This window comes from Melopsittacus undulatus, chromosome 10 (genome assembly GCF_012275295.1).
Source record: "Melopsittacus undulatus isolate bMelUnd1 chromosome 10, bMelUnd1.mat.Z, whole genome shotgun sequence".
NCBI classification, from domain to species: Eukaryota; Metazoa; Chordata; class Aves; order Psittaciformes; family Psittaculidae; genus Melopsittacus; species Melopsittacus undulatus.
The window spans coordinates 16090800-16112374 of NC_047536.1; the positions used below are offsets into that span (position 1 = coordinate 16090800).

General features: G+C 45.0%; 1 protein-coding gene across 1 annotated transcript; it reads left to right on the top strand.

Annotated features, from left to right (window-relative positions):
- The first annotated feature begins 1778 nt into the window (after positions 1 to 1778).
- MYOT (myotilin) lies at positions 1779 to 21311 on the top strand. Its single transcript, XM_005147239.3, has 14 exons — positions 1779 to 1841; positions 2348 to 2489; positions 3057 to 3080; positions 3592 to 3711; positions 4276 to 4531; positions 10272 to 10871; positions 12853 to 13003; positions 15094 to 15195; positions 17140 to 17183; positions 17703 to 17835; positions 18753 to 18960; positions 19424 to 19589; positions 20202 to 20335; positions 20740 to 21311. Exons 1-14 carry the CDS (start codon positions 1779 to 1781, stop codon positions 20910 to 20912), a joined length of 2316 nt encoding a protein of 771 aa, XP_005147296.3. The 3' UTR covers positions 20913 to 21311.
- Positions 21312 to 21575: the final 264 nt, after the last annotated feature.

Below are 21575 nucleotides of genomic sequence, written 5' to 3' on the forward strand. Positions count from 1 at the left end.
TGCAAGCACAAAGCAAAGCTGCCACCCTGGTTGAACAGGCAGGAGCTCACAAGGGGACAGTTACAGTGGCCTTAGCAACTGATCCCTAAACAAACAACAGCTTTGCAAGCATCTGTCAATACCTTAAGGTACTGTTTGCATGACCACAGACACAAACAGAGGACTTGGTAGTAACATGACAGCATCAGCTACCAGTCAACATAGAATAAGGCTCCGAATCTGACACTGCAGGTGCTAAGATGGTGAAAGGCTGGATTAACGGATGGGGAATGCATATCCCAGGGCCCCCTTTAGCAAGTCAGCAAGTCAGGAGTATTGCATCACACCAAACAGATCACCAGGGGACATCATATATTGCTCCTACAGGGAGCACTAAGTCAATTCAGTGGCTTCTATGCCTTCTCCTTGCTGACAAACAGCACTCAACTCCTTCCCTGCAGCTATAGCACAAGGCAGACACAGAAGCACCATTCCCATGCCTCACACATGCTGCTGTCTCTCAGCTGAGAGCCACCTTTTTAATGTTCACTCCCTAAGCAGAGCATATGACAACAGCACTGCTGCTCTGCTCCAAGCTATTCATCAAGGCAGGCAGCTTTACTGATGCAGCTGAGCCCAGGAGAAGCAAGAGCCAGCAGTATCCATCAGGAAAAGCCTCTTTTGTTATAGTAAAAAGGAACCAAAGATGAAATCTGTAAAGCTGTTATTGCCACTCTGAGCTAACAAGCTACCAGTAACCACTTCTTTTTGTGTTGATCCAGTATGCTACAGTCCCTATAGAAAGGATCTGGTAGGTGGTTTGTTTTCACTTCAGCTGGAGTAACGAGGGTTTTCTTTAGACTCTTCCACCTAAATGCAGAAAACCCTAACTCCACCATGCAGCCAGGTTTTACAGGTGACTTGGATCCGTATCAACAACCTTGATTAAATGCCTCCATCCTCTGGAAGTGACCTGAGCCTACTTTCAAATATCAAGGATGCTCCCATTTTCAGTTCACAAACAGAGCCATCAGTGCATTGTAAAGGGAAGGAGGCAGCTCTAAACACACACTGATTTAAGTTTGCCTCTCCAGGTTCATAGCGCAAATCCAAAGACTGAGCCTCCTTGCAAGTCCCAGCATCCTGGCAGGACCGGAGGAATGCCACAGTAAGTACAAGCATTGCTGGGTCAAGTATAATCAGCCTGCTAAAGTGTCTGTCTCCATCCTGCCCTTACATGAGTGCACATCAATGCTCCACCATGGAACAAGCACATATCTTGGACTGCAAGTATTTGATCATCTTAAAACTGCCTTTCTTGCTCTAATAGAGACCTTATTGTAACCTGTATGCTAGCTGAGCTTTAAAGGACGGCAGGCAGAGAACCACAGTTTCTGCTCATTTCTCTACATTCAGCCTCACTGTAGTCAGGTCGCTAGGATGAGCTAAACCATTTAGGGCTGTTGGTACAACAGGACAACTACTGGCAAGCAGCACTGCTTTTTAAATAGAGACTACAAGATATGACGCACTAACTGGCTTATAGCACCAAGATCAGCAGCATTTACTGGTTATCAGCTCTTCTTTCCGCTAACTTGGTGTTCACCATCCAGAGAGGCATTTCCTCTTGGAGCACTTGAATGGAGCCTCTCCACATGGTATTTATTAGGCTGGCACATGAACAATAGATAAAACACACTGACCTCTTCTTCTGTTTCAAAGTAAAGTGCCAGCAACACAGCTGGGTTTGGACATAGGAGAAATTCAAGCTACAGAAACCACTTTTCTTTGCTATATAGATGCAGAGTCCCTCAGCAAGCCTGACCGGGTCTGCCTACGGAAGCACTCCTGTGTTCACAAAGGTAAAGAGCACAAACATAGCTTGTTCTGCAACTACTAGCATTAGACTTTGAGTTTGCTCCATCCAAAGGTATTTTGAGGTTGGAACATTGGTTCATTTACAGTTCAAAAGAGCCAGGATGCTTCTTTAGCAATGCTATCAAACTAACATCTTAATTAGTAAAATGATCCAGATGAACAGAACCACTTACATGGAGCGGGAACCCCTCATAGTAACCTCCCTGACCATGCTGTATCCACTGGAATACATGTCTTTTTCCTGCTTTTGTATCATTATTTAAATGCATAAGTAAGCTAAAGCCTTTTAATGAGCACACGTCTACAGGTGAGAAAACCCTCCACTCACAAGCCACTGCAAATGCATTTAGAATCATATCAACTATTCTAAGTAAAATAGAAATATGGGTGTGAGTTGATCATCTTCATTGAAGGGTGCATCATCCCACAATCATTCCTTCAATGGGGAAATAATTCTATCAGCCATTTAACACCATTTTTCCTCCTCCAGGGTCTACAAAACATAAGAGCTACGAAGGGTCAGTTAGTGGTGTTCGAATGTCGCATTCGTGCTACACCCACCTTACAGGTTCACTGGTACAGAGAATATGACCAGATCATAGACTCTGCTGATTTCCGAATCCTGAGGAAAAGTAGGTATTCCTGTGCCTGTCTGATGTCATTTCACTGGGGCAGTGATAGGGCAGGAACAAGAACTGCTGTAAAAGTTAGGAGATTGTAGATGTCCATAGAGGCAGAGCTCAGTTTACAAGTATCAGATGAGCTGAAATCACAGACTGGGGTGCTAGAGCTTCCCCTGGCAATGTGTGACCAGATCAGGCATGATGGGAGGAGACTGCCATGCTGTTAGTTATTAATGGAAGCACTACTGAGCCATGCAGGCATTGTAACTACTGATGAACTTAGGAAATAGAAGTACATTTTAAACCATTTATGATACTCCCAAGCATGAGCTCATAACTCCAGTGAAGCAAATTCACAGTAACTAACTCCAGAGTCAGCAGAGCTCTTTCTATATCATCTCAGTGGAGAGGTGTTTGTACCATCAGGTTCCCCATCCACACCTGAGTTTCCCCTATCTGAGTGGTATTTCTCTTGATGGACACAAAGGAGTGGGAGCTGGGATGGGAAAGCAAGCAAGGGCTGCAAGTCTTTATTCTGGCATTATAACCATTGGATTTCTTTCTTATTTTGAGCAGAGGCTTGTTCATCAGCACTTCCTGGTAAGTACAGTGTGTTTTTTGTCAGATATCTCATCGGTTACTTACCCACATTTAGTTCTTGTCACCATATCCAAGATAAAACAGTAATGCTCAGAGGGTAGCCAGAGATAACATCCAGTGTCAGATTTAGAGCTCTCGAGTGCTTAGTTTTGACACAAGCATCTGAAAGACCCTGATGCTTTTCTCAACAGAGTACCCTGTATGTTAAAGGCAAACATATCACCCATTCTGACCTGTAATCCTCTCTGAGGTTTAAACTGGAGCAAGAGAATACAAAATTGAGCAAAAGAAAACACACTTTGTTCCACTAAAGTCACAGGAAGAAAGATTCTTCCCTCAACTTTGTTCCTTCTGGATCCCTTGACTTCCTATGTGCTCCGTATCCCTTTTTTTTGCACTTTATTGCTGCCAACACCCATCACTAAGTAACAGCCCTTCTGCAAGAACCAATTCCCACAAATTAACACTTGGCTTTGATGGTACAACAGCATGTCTCAATTTGTTATTCCAGAGGAAGTCTGCACCCTGGTTATTACAGAAGCTTTTCCAGAAGACTCTGGGATATTTAAATGTGTGGCTGAAAATGAATTTGGATCTGCAGCATCCAGTGCGCATCTCTCTGTGTCCCCAGGTAAGCACGTGGGTTTCTTAGCTAAGCAACTAAGCACAAGAGAATTTGCTGCTGCTCAACATTAAGCAGAATCACAGATATTTGCCAAGCAGAAGCCAGACCCAAACACTTTTGTAGGCTCAAGAGAAACGTCCCAAAAATGCAGACTGCTTGGGTACCTGTCAAAACTGGATGCAATTTGTTCTGTGTCTCTGCTTTTAGCCTCTCTTCTTCTTAAGTCAAGGATGACAAGGTGCAAATGATGTCTCATCCCCGAGCTTCATCCCTTCAGGGATTCCAGCTTAGCCCAATATATTGTCTGTATCCAACCTTGTTTATCACAATACATGACTGGTCTGGCTTGTGCTGAAAGCATCTCCAAACAGAGCAGCACCTCACACAGAAACTAAAACCCACCCGCTGAGAAGCCAGGTTTGGCTGATGCAGCTGTGGAGGTTTCAGTCTATGCAGAGCACAGGCAGGCTGAACTCCTATCCACCTACACAGAGCAGTTTCCCTTCCCCTGTTACCTCATCCTGCTGCACTGGTGAACCAGCACTCACTTGTGGACAACTCTTCTTCCAGGAGCAAAAGAGCTGGAAAGCTTTGCGGGTGCTGCCCACAGGCCTGCTGTGCAAGTCACCATGAAGAAATCCACCTTCCCTAGGAACAGCCAGGCAGGAGCCAAGGAGCGAGACCCGGCTGGGCTGTCCTACAGCACAGAGCCCCTGGGCATGGGCAGTCGAGGAGAAGCCACAAACTTCAGGCAGATGAATTCCAAGAGTGAAGCTGATGATTTTCATGGAGCTTATGAGGATTCACCTCAGGCTTCACCTCTGCGGTAAGACAGCATCACATCCTGGGTTAGCTTTATAGAGTCCTTAGAGGATGGACTGACTGGTGACCCCACAATTCAACCATAAAGATCCTGACACCCCATACCTGAACAGGGAAATAGGCAGATGCAGTAAATGGCATTTGCACCAGTGCCTACCTGTAAGTAACCTTAAAGCATCACCCCAAATAATCTGTCTCTAGAAGACTTTTGGCTCCATAGCAGAGTATGAGGCAGAGGTGACAGTACCTGGGAAATGTCAAAGTACAGTTCTGTAGCCTCAGCCAAATGGCATCACCTCATGTTTCCATTTCCCATTCTGAATGAGAGCAATAAAACTTGAGATCCTGGAAGTGTGGTGCAGATGATACCTGCAAAGCACTTTATGGAGGAAAAGTACTGAACCGGTGACCCACTGGATAGAATGAAAACTGTCCCGTGCCACAGCAGGGACACTCCCTACTCAGGAGATGGAGGCTTTCCCCAGGGACAAAGTGTTCTATCTCACAAGACTCGATCCAATTTCTGTCCCCAATGCAGCTCTCAAGTAGCTAATGCACTGACTGCATTGTTAGTTATCCTGTTTCATTGCTCCACAGAAGCAAGTCAGAATGCACACGTTTCTTAGCAATTCCATCCCAGATTTCTGTAGCGTTTCTCAGGTGTTTATAGGCAGAACAGAGACCTCAAATGGTGACAGTTAAGAGGTCCAAGCCCTGCAGAGGAGTGTCCTCAGTTGTCTTTGTGAAGGAAGAGCTATGAGCAGACATGTGCCTCCTCCCAGCTGAATGCCAGCGCTGCACTGCAGCGATCCTGTTACACTGTGTGTAAATGGCTGTGTGGGACAGAAAGTGTTCTGCAGTACAGATTACTTTGGGATGTACTCAGCCACTTTAATTAAACTCAGTTATTTAACAGTTCTGAACCACCCCTCTCCAAACTCACTACAGGCAGCCTGCGTGTGCTGTTGTCACCTTCAAGCATCACAAGCAGAGCATGTGAAGGCAGTGGCCTGTTCAAGTCAACTCACCCTCAACTACCCCAGGTCCGAACACCTCAAGATAAGGCTGTTTGCTTGGGAGTATCTAATGCAGAGCAACACGGCATCACTTGGAATCATTACATGATGACTGTTTGAAACATGAGCACACTGCTAATTGTCTGCAGAGCAAAATTAAAGCCTTTATAAAATAATCATTAGTGTAATTACCTCTTGGAAGGGATGGGGCAGTAGGAGATATTTGCTGCCTGTCCTTTTAGAACAGGAGCAGTTTTCCAGCCTCTCTTCAAGGCAGCAAGAAGCCTGTGTTTTGGCATTTATAACAAGCAAGCTGTGGGGAAGCTCGTTTAGATGATACTTGCTGCTCAGGATGCCTGCTTGTAAAGTTTATCACTCGCAGCAGCAGCAGGGAGCTGCAGCACCTGATACCCTGCATGAAGGGATAGAAAACACCACCAAAATCAGCTATGTAATAGCTCTTAAAATTTGGGGTTATCTAAAACATTAGCTAGTCTAGAATCGCAGAGTGCTTTTTATTGACAGCAATACTGAACCGCATTCTGAAAGGCATTTACATGTCTTTTACAAGATACAACAAGAAAACTATTACAGTTTCTAGATATACCCATCTATGAGGATTTAAATGTCTCTAAAGCCCACAATCTCATTGTCATGTGCTTTGAAACATCATTCTGAATAGGACTCAACATTGTAAATGTTGCTGTTACCTCAAACTAAGCAATCATCTTTAATGATAAGCTATACAATAACTGTCTTGTTAGCCAGATTTAGCTGTACAGCTCCCATGTAGCGTACGTGGTTGTAACTGTATTACCAGAGACAAGAAGCAATACCAACAGTGTATGACAGAACAAAGCTACCACTGATAATAACTATGAAGTGAATGAAGGCCTCGTACTTAGTCTACAAATCATGGCTTAGCAACAGCCACTCCACAAGAGCTACAAAGTGCAGCTCTATGAGACTTGTCACTACCAGCGACTCCTTTCTGAGCCCTTTGGATCTGCAGCTTACAGTGGCTTTCTCAATAGCCTTAAAGAGGAAGAACAAAATCTATACTGATTAGTATTGATTTTCAATTATATATTTATAAATATTATATATTATATTTATATGTATATATAATAATTATATTATCCTGAATTAATCTATACTGCTTAACTTAATCCAAGCAAAAGAAGAGGCTTTGGGCACTGAGTATACCCCCAGGTAGCTTTTAAGAGGCCCTAATAAATAGGGCAGCTTTTTGCTGTATGACTCAAGCAGGAGAACCCAATCAGACCCAACACTGTTCATAGAAAGTAAACGGAAGCAGTGCAGAAAAGCTGTTTCTAACACCTCACAGTGCTGGGCAGTGCTATTACGTTACCTTAGCATAGGCTGGGAGGTTTATTCCTCTGCCTCTATCAGTCCAGCTTCTAGTTCTTTCAGTGCTATTCCTGCCTCCTGGATCTCATATTTTCCTGTTCCTTCTCTTCCACACAAGCCATACTGGTCGTGTCCAGTCTTTAGGTGCATAAAGTGATGCCTTGCAGCAAGCTTTAGCTCTGAAACAAGCAGACTGCACTCTCATTGAAGAGGATGAGATGCAGGGAGTCTGTGTGAGCACAGAGCCTGACCTTCAACATGCTCTCAGCTCCCTACGGTCACCTTCTTTTAATATTCTGTGCAAACTACAGGGGTTTTTAATCGTTATTACTTAAAAAGCAAATTACCTCCCCAGCAGCCAGGGCCTCACTTCCTCCCTTAATCACTTTCACCCGGAGGAATGCAAGTAAATTAGCACTCAATTAACACCTGCCATGTAGATTTAGTTCACAAAGGAGGAGCTGATGTTTGAATACAAACACGAAGTGTGGATTAAGTCCTGAAGATCAGCACTGCTTTAAGACCCACGAGTGCAGCAAAGGGAGGTAACTGAGGGACCCAATGCAGCCCAGGTGTGGGATGGGGGGCTTAAATAATAGTGTGTATGTAAGGCAAGAGTTGGTAAAGTATAATTAAGGTAAATTAACATTATAGTCTTTTAAGTATGATGCAATTAAGCATTGAGGCCCTTGCTTAAAGGGATATAAATCACCTAAGTTGCCAGCCAGCAGGATCTGTTGTTGTTCAGGTGAAAATACCACAGTTGTGTCTTTTAATCCTAGAATGGTTCGTGTTGGAAGGGACCTTAAAGCTCATCCACTTCCATCCCCCTGCCACAGGAGCAGCTTGCTCCAAGCCCCTGTGTCCAGCCTGGCCTTGAGCACTCTGGGCACCCTGTGCCAGCGTCTCAGCACCCTCACAACCTCCCCTCTGTCAGGTTAAAGCCATTCCCCTTGTTCTGTCCCTACCTGCCCTTGTAAAAAGCCCCTTTCTAGATTTCTTGTAGTCCCTTTAGGTAACAAAAGACCATTATAAAGTCTCTCCGGAGCCTTTTTCAGGCTGAACAAGCTCAGATGTCTCAGCCTTTCTCCAGAGCAGAGATGCTCTCTGAGCATCCTCATGGCCTCCCCTGCACTCACTCCAACAGGTTTGAGTAATCCAAGTAAATATCTGCAATAATACACACAAACAGCAACATAATCACATAACATTTACCAGCAAATGTATCTTGTTTGCATTACCCTTCAGACAGATCCATCAGCATTGCCGCTGCTCTGATGAAGCAGAGATGTGGGCAGCGCCAGGCTTGGCCGGCTCTGCTGCTGGGTGGCTATTGAGAGATTTACCTCTGCCTTTCAAGTTTTGCCTTTAACCACGCAGCCCTACAAGCAGCAGCAGAGCAGTGCCACTGCAGAGGCAGCTATGAGCAAATGGATTAAACCAAGAATTCCAGTGAGATAAGGAAGCGGGATTTAGGGATGCGTCCTCGCCGCTCCCCCGCGGCTGCTCGGGGCAGCCGGGACTTCTCCGTCCTATAGCTCTCGGCTGCTCCCGTTCCCCTCGGGGCCGGGAGACTCTTATTCTGACAGCGGTGACGGGCAGCGTGGTGCCACCCGCGGGCAGCGCATTAAAGCCGCGGTGCGCGGGTGAGACCCGTCCCGATCCATCCCGACCCATCCCGACCCTCCCTCCGGTAGCAGCCCGGTGACAGCGCCCAGGCGGTAGGTACGGGGCTGCGGCTGGGGAGGGGGCTCAGCGTCACTTTGCGCTCCGGAGCCTGAGTGATGAGCGGGGGGCCCCGTCGGGGCGGCGGTGGCAAAGGGCACACGGGAGGCAACCATGGGAAAAAAAGCAGTTTGCTGTTATTACCGGTGGGTTTCGAGTTGCGAGGGCAAAAGTCTCCTTGGATTTATGGCGTTTTTTCCACCCCAAATCGAGGTGGAATGATCTGAGGAACTTCCCCCTTGCTGTGACAAGTGAAGCTGTGCACTCATCTGAGTGCAGCACTCAAGAAAACAAAGTGATTCTAGAGAACAAAGTAAGCGTTGGTTTCTGTGCACAGCCCGGAGGTTAAAGGAATGGCTCTGTGCACAGTTAATGATGTAAAATGGGATCAAACCAAGATCCAACAAGTTTTTTGCACCGGCAAACAAGAGCATGCTGTGGCTATGCTCCTAAACTTTAAGCCAGCTTCCGATTCCAAGAGCAAACCAAGGGGAAAGTCAGGGAATTTTTAGCAGAAAACCTCTATTTCTGTACAGTCAATTCACGCCGTATATTCACAATTACCTTTAGGAAGTGAAAGCTCTGAAGCTTTAAAAGGAGATTGATGTCTTCAGTCATCTCTCCCCCCCCCCCCCCCCCCCCCCACGGGATTTTATGACCCCACGGAGCCCTTCCTGGGCTCGGCAAGGATAGGGATACAGTATACAGGGTATATATAGCAGTGAAACAGCTGAGCTCACTGGGGCAAGATTACCATTTTTTCCAGCACATGTAACTGTGTGGATTTATATTCTCCCTTTTTATTAGCAGCTTTACGTTTATTCTGGGGGTTATTCAGTTCTCCTGGAGCTCAAGTTGTCAGTTCTGATCAGACTTGTTCAGTTCTCTCTAGTGAAGCTTTTCTGGGTTTTGAGTTGATGGAAAACCTGGGGTTAGATATTAAGGACATGTAAAATAACTGCAGGAGCTCCAAGCAGCTTGGCTTGCCCTGCTTTATCCTGCAACTATGTCATGCTGCCAATTATTAGCCCTAACAGCAAATCTGGACAAGCAGAATCCTTGGCATTCCAATGCCAAATATGAATTGGGTATAAAAAGCTGTGAATTCAAAACCCATTCGAAAAGAAATCAGAATACTTAGTTTCAAAGCTTTAGGCTTAAAAGTGGAACCGGTTTTCTGCTTCCCTATGGAATAAGGAGTTTCTCAGCACGAATGGTCAATTGTCTAAGTACATGTAGTATTTTGACAGGGCACGAAACTGCATGAGCCAGAGATCTTTAATTAAGATGGTACATGGCAAATTACCCTGCTTAGCAGTAATACCTACAGTCATCTATAGTGTTATGAAGGTGTGGGTCATCTCAATAAACCCATTGCTGTTTCCTTTACTGGGCTTTTGCAGATAAGAGCCCTGTACCCAAGTCAGAGTTCATGACCTGGTACTGGAATCCAAATTGTCCATACAGTTCTGGAACAGTTCTCATCAGTCTTAAATCTCTCCATTTTAAGCTCAAGCTTTGTCAGTTGCCCTGAACTTCCTACACTTTGGATTGCTCATGACTGCTCACAACACAGTATTTTTGTTCAAATGGTGATGTGCAATTTATTTTATCTGTGTTGTCTTCCTTAAGGGAAAATCCACACCAAGAAAGCCTCTATTCTGCAAGGCAAGGGTTCCATTCTATCCAGGAGCCCAGCCAAGACAGCTTTCGTGGCCTACCACCTAGCTTTTACCAGGCACCCATCCAAAGCCAGTTATCACCAACAAAAACCCAAGACAGCCGCGAAACCTCTCCTATGAGTGTCCCTAATTTCCCAACCGTTTCTTCTATGTGTCAACCAACCATGTTTAACTACGAGCGTCCAAAACACTTTATCCAGTCTAAGAATGTGTGCCAAGGGCAAGAGCAGCCCCCGGGACCCGCAGCCTCTACAGAGTCAAGCAGACAACTCAAACAATCCTCCATCCTAATACAGCCTCGTAACCCCAGCGGGCAGAAATTCTCCTCCTCGTCATCGCTGAGCTCTTCAATCACGCTCTCCTCGCCTTCCTGTAGTGCCCCTAAGGAATCCACATATCCCGTCACTCCTGCATCTGCGCAGTCTCCTGCTAGCTCCTCATCCGAGCATCGGCTTATATCCATGCCTAACCAACCCCCCGCAGCATTCCTGTGCTCAGTGCTACCCTCGCAGCCCGACTATAACAGCCAAACTCCTCCTATGGAACCTCAGTAAGTATACACAGGCTTCTAACCTCCCCTTGCTTTCCTCTGGCCTGGCCTCTCCCATGCACTGACCATCCCAAATCCAACCATCTGGTGGAGCGCCAGCTTGGCCGAAGTCAGTGGTACAACCCCCATTGACTTCTGATGTTTGAGGCAGGACTCTGCATGATTCGGGTTAGGAGGCTGAGTGCTTGCCCTTGGTGTCTGTGGGACAGATGGGTATCTGACCAGGAATTAAACTGCACAGCAGTGATGTCGGGGCTGCTGGGCAGCTTTTCTGGAGTCAGTTTGAACAGTTCAGTTTGATTTGATGAAAATCTCTTATTTAAGGGTATTCACAAGAGGATGGACACCCATCTGAAATAGGTTTCTCTCAGCAAACATGGCTCATGAATAGGGAGGGAGGGTGGAAGACGGTAGTAATCCCATATCTAACCAAGGGTCCTAGTAAGTCTCAGCAGCCCTTTCATGTTCCACATCATGATGGGACTCTACACTCCCTTACAATACAGTTTTCATTAATCATAACAGGAAGGCAGCCACGTGAAAACTTCACCCCTTCAGACCAAAGCCTAAATTCTTTCCTGAATATGTATTATATCATTTTGCCTTTGGGCTGCAACCCAAATATCTTCCAAGGTCAATGAGATGTCAGAGGGAGCTGGGTCTTGCCTTGTCACCAACTTGTATTCCTGCCAGTATTAGCTGGAAGTCCTGTAGAAAGTCAGTGTGGAACACACCACACTCAACTGAGGATGTCAGAAAGGTGATAGGGGCTGGGGTCCTGCTGGCTTGGGTATAAATCCACGTTTAAGTGCCAGTTTGTAGTCAGGGAATCTGAATGTTTGTGGGATTTCTTTGAATCACAGCACTGCGGGCAGTGGAAAGGTAAGACTGAGTGTGCTGTTGCTTAATAGTACTGCAGGAGTGTGGGGTTAGTTATGCACCCAGAGTAACTGCTGGGTTCTGTGTGTAGTGTGGGGCTGTTTTCACAGCAAAGAGCTTTAGTGCCTCCTTGTGCTTTTCATATCAGCTGTTCTTCAATGTAACATCCTGTGAGCTGAGGAATTCTTTTCCTAATCAGGAACAGGGACAGGAATGGGGACAGGAGACATATTAATCTGTTGGGCAAATTATGAACATTTTTAAGTTATAACTTGGGCAAGTTCTTAAGTCCAAGCAGGGCTGGGAACACACACCAGAATGATAACTTGGATAGAATGATGATGGTATCATATTTCAATGATAATTGAATATAAATAATTGCTGAACACAACTGCAACATCAGGGCCATGCTGTGTGTAATAAACCAGGTTGGATCCTGTCAGCACAGAGTGGTTTGACCTCAAGCAGATGTGTTTTGAAGGATGTTCCTCCTTTCCTAGCACCTTTCAGAATCGATTCTATTATCTAACTCCAAAACTTGACCATGTCTCTTGACTATGGATTACAGGACCAGGCTATGTGAGGGGGTCCTAAAGACCCAGCCTGGTTTAGAGTAAGCTCAGCTATTGACCATCTGGACAGAAATGCTATGGGAAGTAGCTTTCTGGGGCCAAGAGGAAGAGGACTATTTAATAAGCTATCTGCTCATACCCAGTAAAGTAGTTTGTGACCTTGTTGAGGATTTGCAGTGCAGGGCTTTACTGACAATTGTAATTGCAAAGGAATGTGGTTTCTGAGGAAGAGCTTACTCCAAGATGGGCCACATTTAGTGCACATCTAAGTCCTGGCAGGGGCCACTGCAGGGTGTAGGGATGCTGAACTGCTGCGAGTGTTGTGGGAGGAACTCAATGACTTGGTTAGACCGTGATGCTTCCCTTTTTGCCACCCAGTTATGCCACCCAGCCTACCTATCTCCCAAATGCTTTACGTGTTCATCTGAACCACGGTTTCTAGGTAGCAGGTTCATCTTGTGTGCGTTCTATGAAGCAGCAGTCAAGCAGGCCTACAGGAATAACTTTGTTTTCCCTTCCTGCATGAGCAGCTACTCACAAGCAATGTATAACAAACAAGCTAGCATCAGCTCTACGCAGAAGACATCAGACTATGAAATTCGAGGAACAAAAGAGGCCCTCATTCAGGACTTGGAAAAGAAACTCCGATGCAAAGACAACCTTCTCCAGAATGGCAACCAGGTAAGGGAAACCTGTTGAGGGAAGAACCAGTTTGCTCTGACTCTCGGTAGTGCAAGCAGGGATGAGGAGAATAGTTCTAGTGCCCAGAGGCACTCCAAACTAAGCAAAAAACAGAAGGAAATGCTGGAGCAACACTGCCCAAACACTGAATATGTGGCAAGAGATGGTTGCTGTAAATCTGTCCATAAGCATGTACTGTGGCAACTGAATGTCTGCATCTGCCATGAGGTCAGAAAGGGACATGTTAACTTCTGAAAGCCATATGATGCAGCAAGATGGGTTTAATCTGCTACTTCCCTTCCTCTTATCCTACCTTCTTGGCTAGCACGCACCATTCAAGCTGTCTTTGAATTTGTGCAATCAAATCAATAAGGCCAGGACTGGGAGAAAGGTACCTGTTTAGAACCATGGTATGAACCTGAACTCTGCTGGGGATTCTGCTGAACAGAATCTACAGACTAGAAACCCAAGGAGAATCCCTCAGTTCTCCAGACACTATTTCACCCTGGCTTTCTATGCTGGAGTTAATAAACCACCCCAAACCATTAGACACTTAGAGAAGTACCAGTGTTTGAAAGCTCATTCTAGAGACCATCACCACATACAGTAAACCTCTTTGCTTGCTTTTTATATGAACAGAAAATCAAAGAAATTACATGAGTTTTCATTATTAAATCTTGTCTCCTATGAGAAGGACTCTTAGTCTCACTACCTCCTTATTTATTCTGCAAAGGGGCAAAATGCAATCCCCTTTACCAAGAAATCCAAGTCTAGGAGAAAAAACTGCTTACCAGTAGGGAAGCCCATAACAGGAAGCTAAAGTGAGCAGGTCTCTAATGTGGGAACCTTCTTGCTGGCTAGAGGCAGACAGGTAAAAGCCCAGTGTTTAATAGTTTCCATCTTCTTTTCCCTGGAGTAGAAAAAAGATTTTCTATTACCATCAGCAGGAACAGGTTTGGGTCACATATATTACTTTCAACATCGAAGGAAAAAAAATAGATGAGGTCAAATCTGATTTATTGTGTCCCTACCAGGAATGTCCTATCTGCTGTAAGAAAGCTTGCCATTGCAAGCCAGCTTTTCTTCCCATAGGAAGCCAGGCTAAAAATAAGGCTTATGCAATCGCTGTGCTGTGTCCTCCTCCCCTTGTCCTCCAACAACGCCTGAACCAACTGGCCAATCTCAGCCACACTTGATACAGCCACAATGACCTCGGGGATATGAAGCTCTCATAGGTTTTCCAAGAGCTCTCTCATTCTCTTCTAAAGAAAAGTCCCAGAAGCCTCCTTAAACCTTTACCTACCCAGTAGTAGCTACACACACATCCCATAGACAGAGCAGATGCTTGTCCTCGCATCACAAAATCAAACCCAAGGTAAACCTTGTGGGAAGTGAAGAATCAGGTGCTCCGGTGCCCTTCTGATGTGCTCTTCTAAAGTAACCCAGATGACAGAACTTGAATTTAACTCCTCTCATATTTATCCCTATGTGCTGCATCTGTATTAGAGGAACTTATTGTTCCTACTGAAACATGTTCTTGCCTTCTCTCAGCATTCCATCAGGGGCTGTTGCACTGGCATAAGCTTCCCTTGTGCTCTCAGGGGTAGTGGTGCTCCTCTCTGGCTGTGTCTGCTGCTAGTGTGGCTCTTGCTTTATTGGGGGTATGTGAGGTAGCATCCATCATGGCTCTAGCTGCTGAAGTAAATCCACAGCTGAATGACTTGGGAAGTTTTCCCAGCTCTAACAGAAAGGTACCCTGGGACTTACTCTGGTTTCTGAGATAATGCCATCAGTTACCCATAAATAATCCCAGTGGAGAAAGAGGAGGGGTGGAAGGCCACAGATGGCATTAGAGAGGCTTTGATGAACAGGCAGTTTAATCTTTGATGCATTTCAGCACTGTATATATTGAAGCTGACTCCAGTAGGCATCACAGACTGCAAACCCTCTGGAACAGACGTGGGCTTTCTATTCAGCCACTGCTCCCATTGACAACACCCTGAATTTGTGGCATATTAATATGTTCTTGCAAGCTGACCTGAAGTACTGAATGGACTTCTGACTAGAATTCCTCTCCACTCTGCTTTAAGCGATTAACTTATGAAGAAAGAATGGCTCGCAGGCTGCTCGGACCAGTAAATGCTGCATCCGTGTTGGAAACACAAAGTGAAGACAGCATGCAGAATGCACAGGTAAAAGGGGACCTGTCTCTAGAACAATGATTTCCTGGTGGTTGTGATGTGACTTGCTTGGACCTGAACAGGGCGGAGAGATGGGGTTTATCTGGTAACAGTGCAGGGGATGGAAGGGGACTGCTCTCACTTTAAGGGGGCTTTTGGGTGGTGGTGGCAGGAGGAGGGAATTTAAACACCATCCCCTTGCTGGGCCTGATCTGTAGGAATAACCTCACCAAGGAAGAATTACAACAGCTGCTGCACAGCCCTGTTGGGTGACAGGCAGGGAGCAGCACAGTGAGCAATACAGGTACCGACTAACAGCCTGAGTTCAGACAGAGCCAGGGCAGCAAGAGTTACACCTGTCACTGCTTTGAGCAAGTGACATTCACTACAAGAGGTCAGGGCCTTGGGGTGGGATTAGTTGAGTTTTAGCTCCTCCAGGGTCTTGCATTCATTAAGAGGAAGCAGAGCAGTTATTTTAGCAGCCCACACGCTGACAGAAGAGAATCTATCACTCCTGGCATCTTCAAAAGCATCTTAGTTGGAGACTTGCATCACTCGTTGGTTATTCAGGCCAGTTAACAGCTCTCATTGGCACTCCTGTGATCAAAGTTAGTGGAAATGTCTGTGATGTGGCACCCCGTACCTGCACATCCAAAGAAAACATCCTTCCTGCTGCGTGCCCACAGAGCCAGCAGGCTGGCACGCACCTTCCAAAGTGCAGTTACCAAAACTCTTCCATAGAAGAAATGCTTAAGATCACAGCAAGTGAGGAATATGCCATTTGAGCTATTTATCCCCAATAATCACCTGACAAGAGCAGGCAAGAAGGGAACATTGCAGATGTCAGAGCAAGGGAAGCCCTGTCTTTTGCAGAAAACAAGGAAACAGTCAGTCAAAAGAGAGTAACTGACAGCTTTTAGAATGTGTGAGATGCTGCATAAAAAGGAGCACTGGGAGGAGAGATGGGGAGACCTTATTCCCATTGTTCAGTCTTATTTTTAAATACTGTAGTCACTGATGCATCACTCAGCTTCCTGATTCCTCAGGAACTTAACTACACAGGCAGTCCATATAATAGAGCATTAGAATTATCAGCAGCTCCATCACTACAGCATCATTTCATAAGACAAGTACTAATTGTATAGAACTTGTGCAAATGAGCAGATACAAGCAATTGCCTTTGGCCTCAGCATTGAGTTCAGTCCAGCAAAACCTTCATTCACATAATGCTTCCCCTGAACTTCAGGCTGCTTCTGTGTTTGAAGCTTAAACCCCGGCTTAAATGTTCAACAGGAACACACCAGAAACTTCCATGCAGTGTCTCCTCTGTCTGACTCCATTGTTAAAAGGGCTCACTGGTAATAACCTGCATTTTCCAGACATATAAGTTGCTAGCAGAGATCAATCCTGGGTATGGAGCAGATTCACTCATGTGATGGTGGAGTTGTCAGTGAGCTTACTTGGTGCTGTGATCTAGAAAGAGAAAAATTTTCCAGCTCAGCATGTGTCCATTGCTCTTGGTACCATATTTAAGTGGGCACAATACAGAGCTCTTGCCAGCGATTCCACTTCTATTCCTGCTATAGGGAAGGACACTCTGTACTTTGCTCTCGTTTTAGATACTGCTGGTAGTGCTATTCCCCTCTAACAAAGGTTATTGGCACACAAGGCCTTTGGCCAGCCAAACAAAAGCTACCGCACCTATCACCTGTGCAGAGTGATGAGGAGTTGTGCCATCCTATTAATAGTACTTGTTACTGTCATGGCAAAGCTTAGGGTGAAAGCAGTGTATTAGCTCCTGATGCAAGTTCTCTACCTCTTATCCCAGTGACTCCCGAGGTATTCAGTTTGCTTTTAAACAGCAATCAGTACATGAAATTAAAATGGCTTCTTGTTCAGTTTATAGATAAAACTTTGTGTTAACTCACCTCTTCCTCTCCTCTTTCCAAACGCCAGAATGCAGAAAACATCAGGCTGCAGGTTCCTACAACACACGTAAGGTAATGCATAAACTACATAAGAGTTGCTGTTGGCTTTATTTCAATGTTGGCTTTATTTCACTACTTATCACCTTTTTAAAAGTAGTAATTACCAAGTCCATTTCTTCTTTTGAACTAAAACTCTATCATTTATGATTCCTTTGATCTTAATCCAGTCAATTTTAAGCATAACACTGGAGGTTTAAAGGCTCAGTGTACCTAGGGCAAATATGCTTCATATTCTGGAAGATTGCTCTCTAGTCACAGCAAGGTCTGACAATGTAAATGCTGAAATACAGCCTTATAAGTTCTTTTGGATATTAGGCCAAAGATGAAGGCTTCATAGATTGTGTTTCTGTGCTGAACAACCTGAGGAAGATAAGTGGTTGATCAAAGCCCATGACTTCCAGCTGAAAACCAAACCAGAACAGCAGTGTTGGACTCCTGAACGTGTTCAGGGACTTGAGCAGCAACCAGTGCTTTATGTCATTTGTGCTGTGGTAACTTCTACACAACCAACTTTTCCTACCCACTTTTCAGGAGCAGACCATCCTCAAGAGGAGATGAACGTGGACACGACTCAATCCAGGAGAAGTTTTTCCAGCCACGTTTTACACAAGTGCCTGAAGATGTAATTATTGAGGAGGGGCGATTCTGCAGGCTCGACTTCAAAGTAATGCCAGCCTTTCCCTTGCAGTTCCGTTAGCTCTGTGGGGTGTGTGGCATGGAAGGGTCTCTGCATGGCAGTGCCTTTGCGCATTTGCAAGCCAGAGCACTAATGGCAAATGGCACAAGGTCTTTCCAGGCAGTGTAAACCTAGAAACAGGAGATGGCGAAATGCTTTCCCCTTGGAAGATGTAAATGGAATGAGCTGCATAAGAATATGGTTCAAGTTAATAGTGGTAAATATGGACCACCACCTTCCCTGAGGTAACTGTGCCCTTGCTGGAGCAGATGATCTGGCAAGAAAATGCCCTAATTACAAACAGACAAAATGGCCTGAAACTGCATGGCCATTGTCCCAATCCTAGGGTAAGAAAGAACCTAGATCTGCACATGCAACTTCACTGCAAAGGCTGTTTGCTGATTGTGGTTTGGCTTGGTTTCCCTTAATCACTTCCAATCTCTTAAGTAAACTCTTGCCAGACTTGGCATTTTGCTGCACATTGCTTAACTTCTAAATGTTGTGGACAACCTGGAGTATGTCTGCAGGACAGCTTATTTACATACCTTATCAAAAGAGTGTGATATCTGCACTGCTGACAGAGCTGTGGGATGAAAAGGGAGAGCTTCCCCTTCTGTGAACCCACAATGAGTATCTGGCTAATCAAAGCTACCTTACAAGATGGGTCAGGGAGTTGTAGGAACAGCCTCTATCATCTTGTAGCTGAAGCTCATCTTTCCATAGCACTTCAGAAGCCTTCCTCTCTGTGCAGCTCCACACTAATATTCAAAAGTAGGCAAGACTGTAAAATTTTGTTGTAGGATCGTGATTTGATCATTTATGGGCATTAAAATCCCCATAGCACTGAAGAGCTTTTATAATCCAAAACCTGTTTTAACTCTTCACTGCTTTTCTCTCCTTCACAGGTTAGCGGGCTGCCAACTCCAGATGTGATGTGGTATCAGAATGGAAGGATGGTTCATCAAGATCAGTTCCATAAAATGATAGTGTCAGAAAAGGGATTCCACTCATTCATTTTTGAGGCAGTCAAATCAGCTGATGCAGGGACATACGAATGTGTGGCTGTCAACCGTGCAGGAGAAGCATCTTTCGCAGTAAAAGTGGAAGTCATTGGTAAGACTGAGAGCACTACCTGACCACACATGGAAAATCTCAGTAATCTAATGCTTTCCTCCATGTGTTTGGAACATAAACCAATTAAGAAGCAGAGCTAGATCTCTATACATTCAGACTCAGATGATAACAAGCCCCTCACCTTTTCCAAGACTGTTTTAAAACATACATCCGGGATGCCATGTTTCTTCAAATCACTTTTGGTGGGACATTTAGATGGAGTGGGATGTCCAGAATCTGGGAGCTGTTAATCTCCCAAAATGAATAACCTGTGTTGACTGACTCTCCTCCTACACTGGATTGTGTCTACTACACCCTTATGCTCATGGGAATTGCCTGTATGCTAAGGAGATGAAGTAAGGAACATATGCCCCACTGAATTAACATTCTGAAACCTCAAAAACCAAGCCTGATATTAGCATTCAATACCTACAGTAACTCCTCTTTATCTTCTTTAATTTAGCCAAAGAACATCACACGCCACCAACTTTCATCTTCAAGCCACAAAGCAAAAAGGTTTTTGAAGGAGATACTGCCAGACTCGAATGCCAGATCTCTGCTATCCCAACACCCAGGATTTACTGGAAAAGAAACAACGAAATGGTACAATATAATACAGACCGAATAAGGTATCCTACTAATGAGTTGCTGTGTTAGAAAACAATAACCAGTATTTGTTAAGCCAAAATTGGTTGGTTTTAAAAGTAGCAAGCTGGAAAGCCAGATCTGCCCCTTGTTTATGACACAGGGTGAACAGGACCATAAGTCTTAGTTTTGAGGGCACAGAGAGAAAACTGTGACCAGATGCCACACTGAGTTCTAGCAGCAGTTACAAGGCCCGCAGAGAAGCCTGGCCTTAGGATTGAAACATGCAATGCATCCATCATGTGCTGATGCAATGGGGCTACAGAAGGGCCTTGATGCCACATGAATGATGTGATGATATGGTTCACATGATGTCAGTCACAGATTGGTTTGGGTTGGAAGGGACCTTAAAGCTCATCCAGTTCCAACCGCTGCACGGGCAGGGACACCTTCCATTAGACCAGGTTGTTCCAAGACCTGTCCAACCTGGCCTGGCCTCACTAGTGGCTTATAATACAAATGCACTGTTTATGTCTAAATAGCCCTGCAAGAATTGTTCTAGGACTTGCTCAGCTCCTCAGCATGTAAACTGTCTCTCTTGATTTCAATGTCTTCTCTCCTTATGTGGCACTTACACAAACACCTTCATTTTTCAGCTTGTTACATGACAACACTGGAAGGATTTGCCTCCTGATTCATAATGCAAACAAGAAAGATGCTGGCTGGTACACTGTGTCTGCTGTCAATGGTGCAGGAGTGGCCACATGCCATGCCAGGCTAGAGGTTGCAAGTAAGTACCACATCACAGTGCCACAACTGCAACTGAAACTGCCACTGGCATTCAGAGCAGACCCTTGAGGTGAACCTAATGAAGCTCAGAGTGCTGGGAGGATTGCTTTCCAAAGATAGTGACCCAGACAAAACCATAACCATCTCAGGAAAAACTCTTTTGTTGAGTGTCAGGACACTGTGATGTGTCCTTTGAACACCATCTGTTATCTGCACTGTTTAAAGACTACAGTTTGGTACAAAGAAGAAGGGTGAATATAAATCTCTGGTGTCTGAGATATGGGCTTGGTCTGGTAAATTCTTCTTAAGGGTTTGCTGGTTTATGCTGCAGATAAAAGGAACTGGGTTGCTCTGCCATGAGTCTTTCCACCGGCACTGAAAGAGGCTTCTTTCTCTCTCTTGCAGCACATACAAACAAGCCAGTTCCAGCCCCAAAGCAGTTACGGGTCCGACCAACTTTTAGCAAGTATTTGGCACTTAATGGAAGAGGACTGGATGTGAAACAAGCTTTCTCACCAGAAGGAGAGTTTCAGAGGTTGGCTGAGCAGTCTGGACTGTATGAAAGTGATGAACTTTAACTGGAAGAGGAGATCTCACACCTGTAAGAGACAATTACAACATAGATGCCGTTAACTGGTGATTGCCCTAAATAGCAAAATACCTATCTGCAGATGTTCAATTTCTCGCACATTCAGCTCTTCCCATTTTACCATGTTAGATTTTATTTATATGGTTTGGTGACTGTAACCATTTACTGTGTATTTCATTTGAACTATAAAGCCTAAGAAAGCAGGCTAACTAGTTTGTATGAGCGTGGGTGGGTTTAGTTCTACCTGTACTTGGTTACATGCTGAAGTAGGTTGGTTTGTGCTGCTGCTCTAATATCACTCTTGATGGTATCAGAAGTCTGTGCTGTCTGAATACTAAAATCAAATAGAGTGTTTTTATGAGAATAAATTGGAGGCAAATAAACCTTTGAGTAGCCAACATCAGCTGTGAGTCTTCCTTGATCTGTTAAAACCAGCTTGCATGGGTCTGGCATCAGCTGCAGCCTGGCAAAGGTAAATTCTTACCCTCTAAAGTCTGCTACTGCTCCCCCCTCATTGTTTCTCTTCTAGTATCTACAACCCAGATGCTGGCACTCCATTAACACTAAGTCATGTCAATGAGGCAGCATTAATCCTCTTTCTCCTTGCACACTTGACCCAAAAGCTGCCCTGCATCATTTGAAGCTTTAAAGC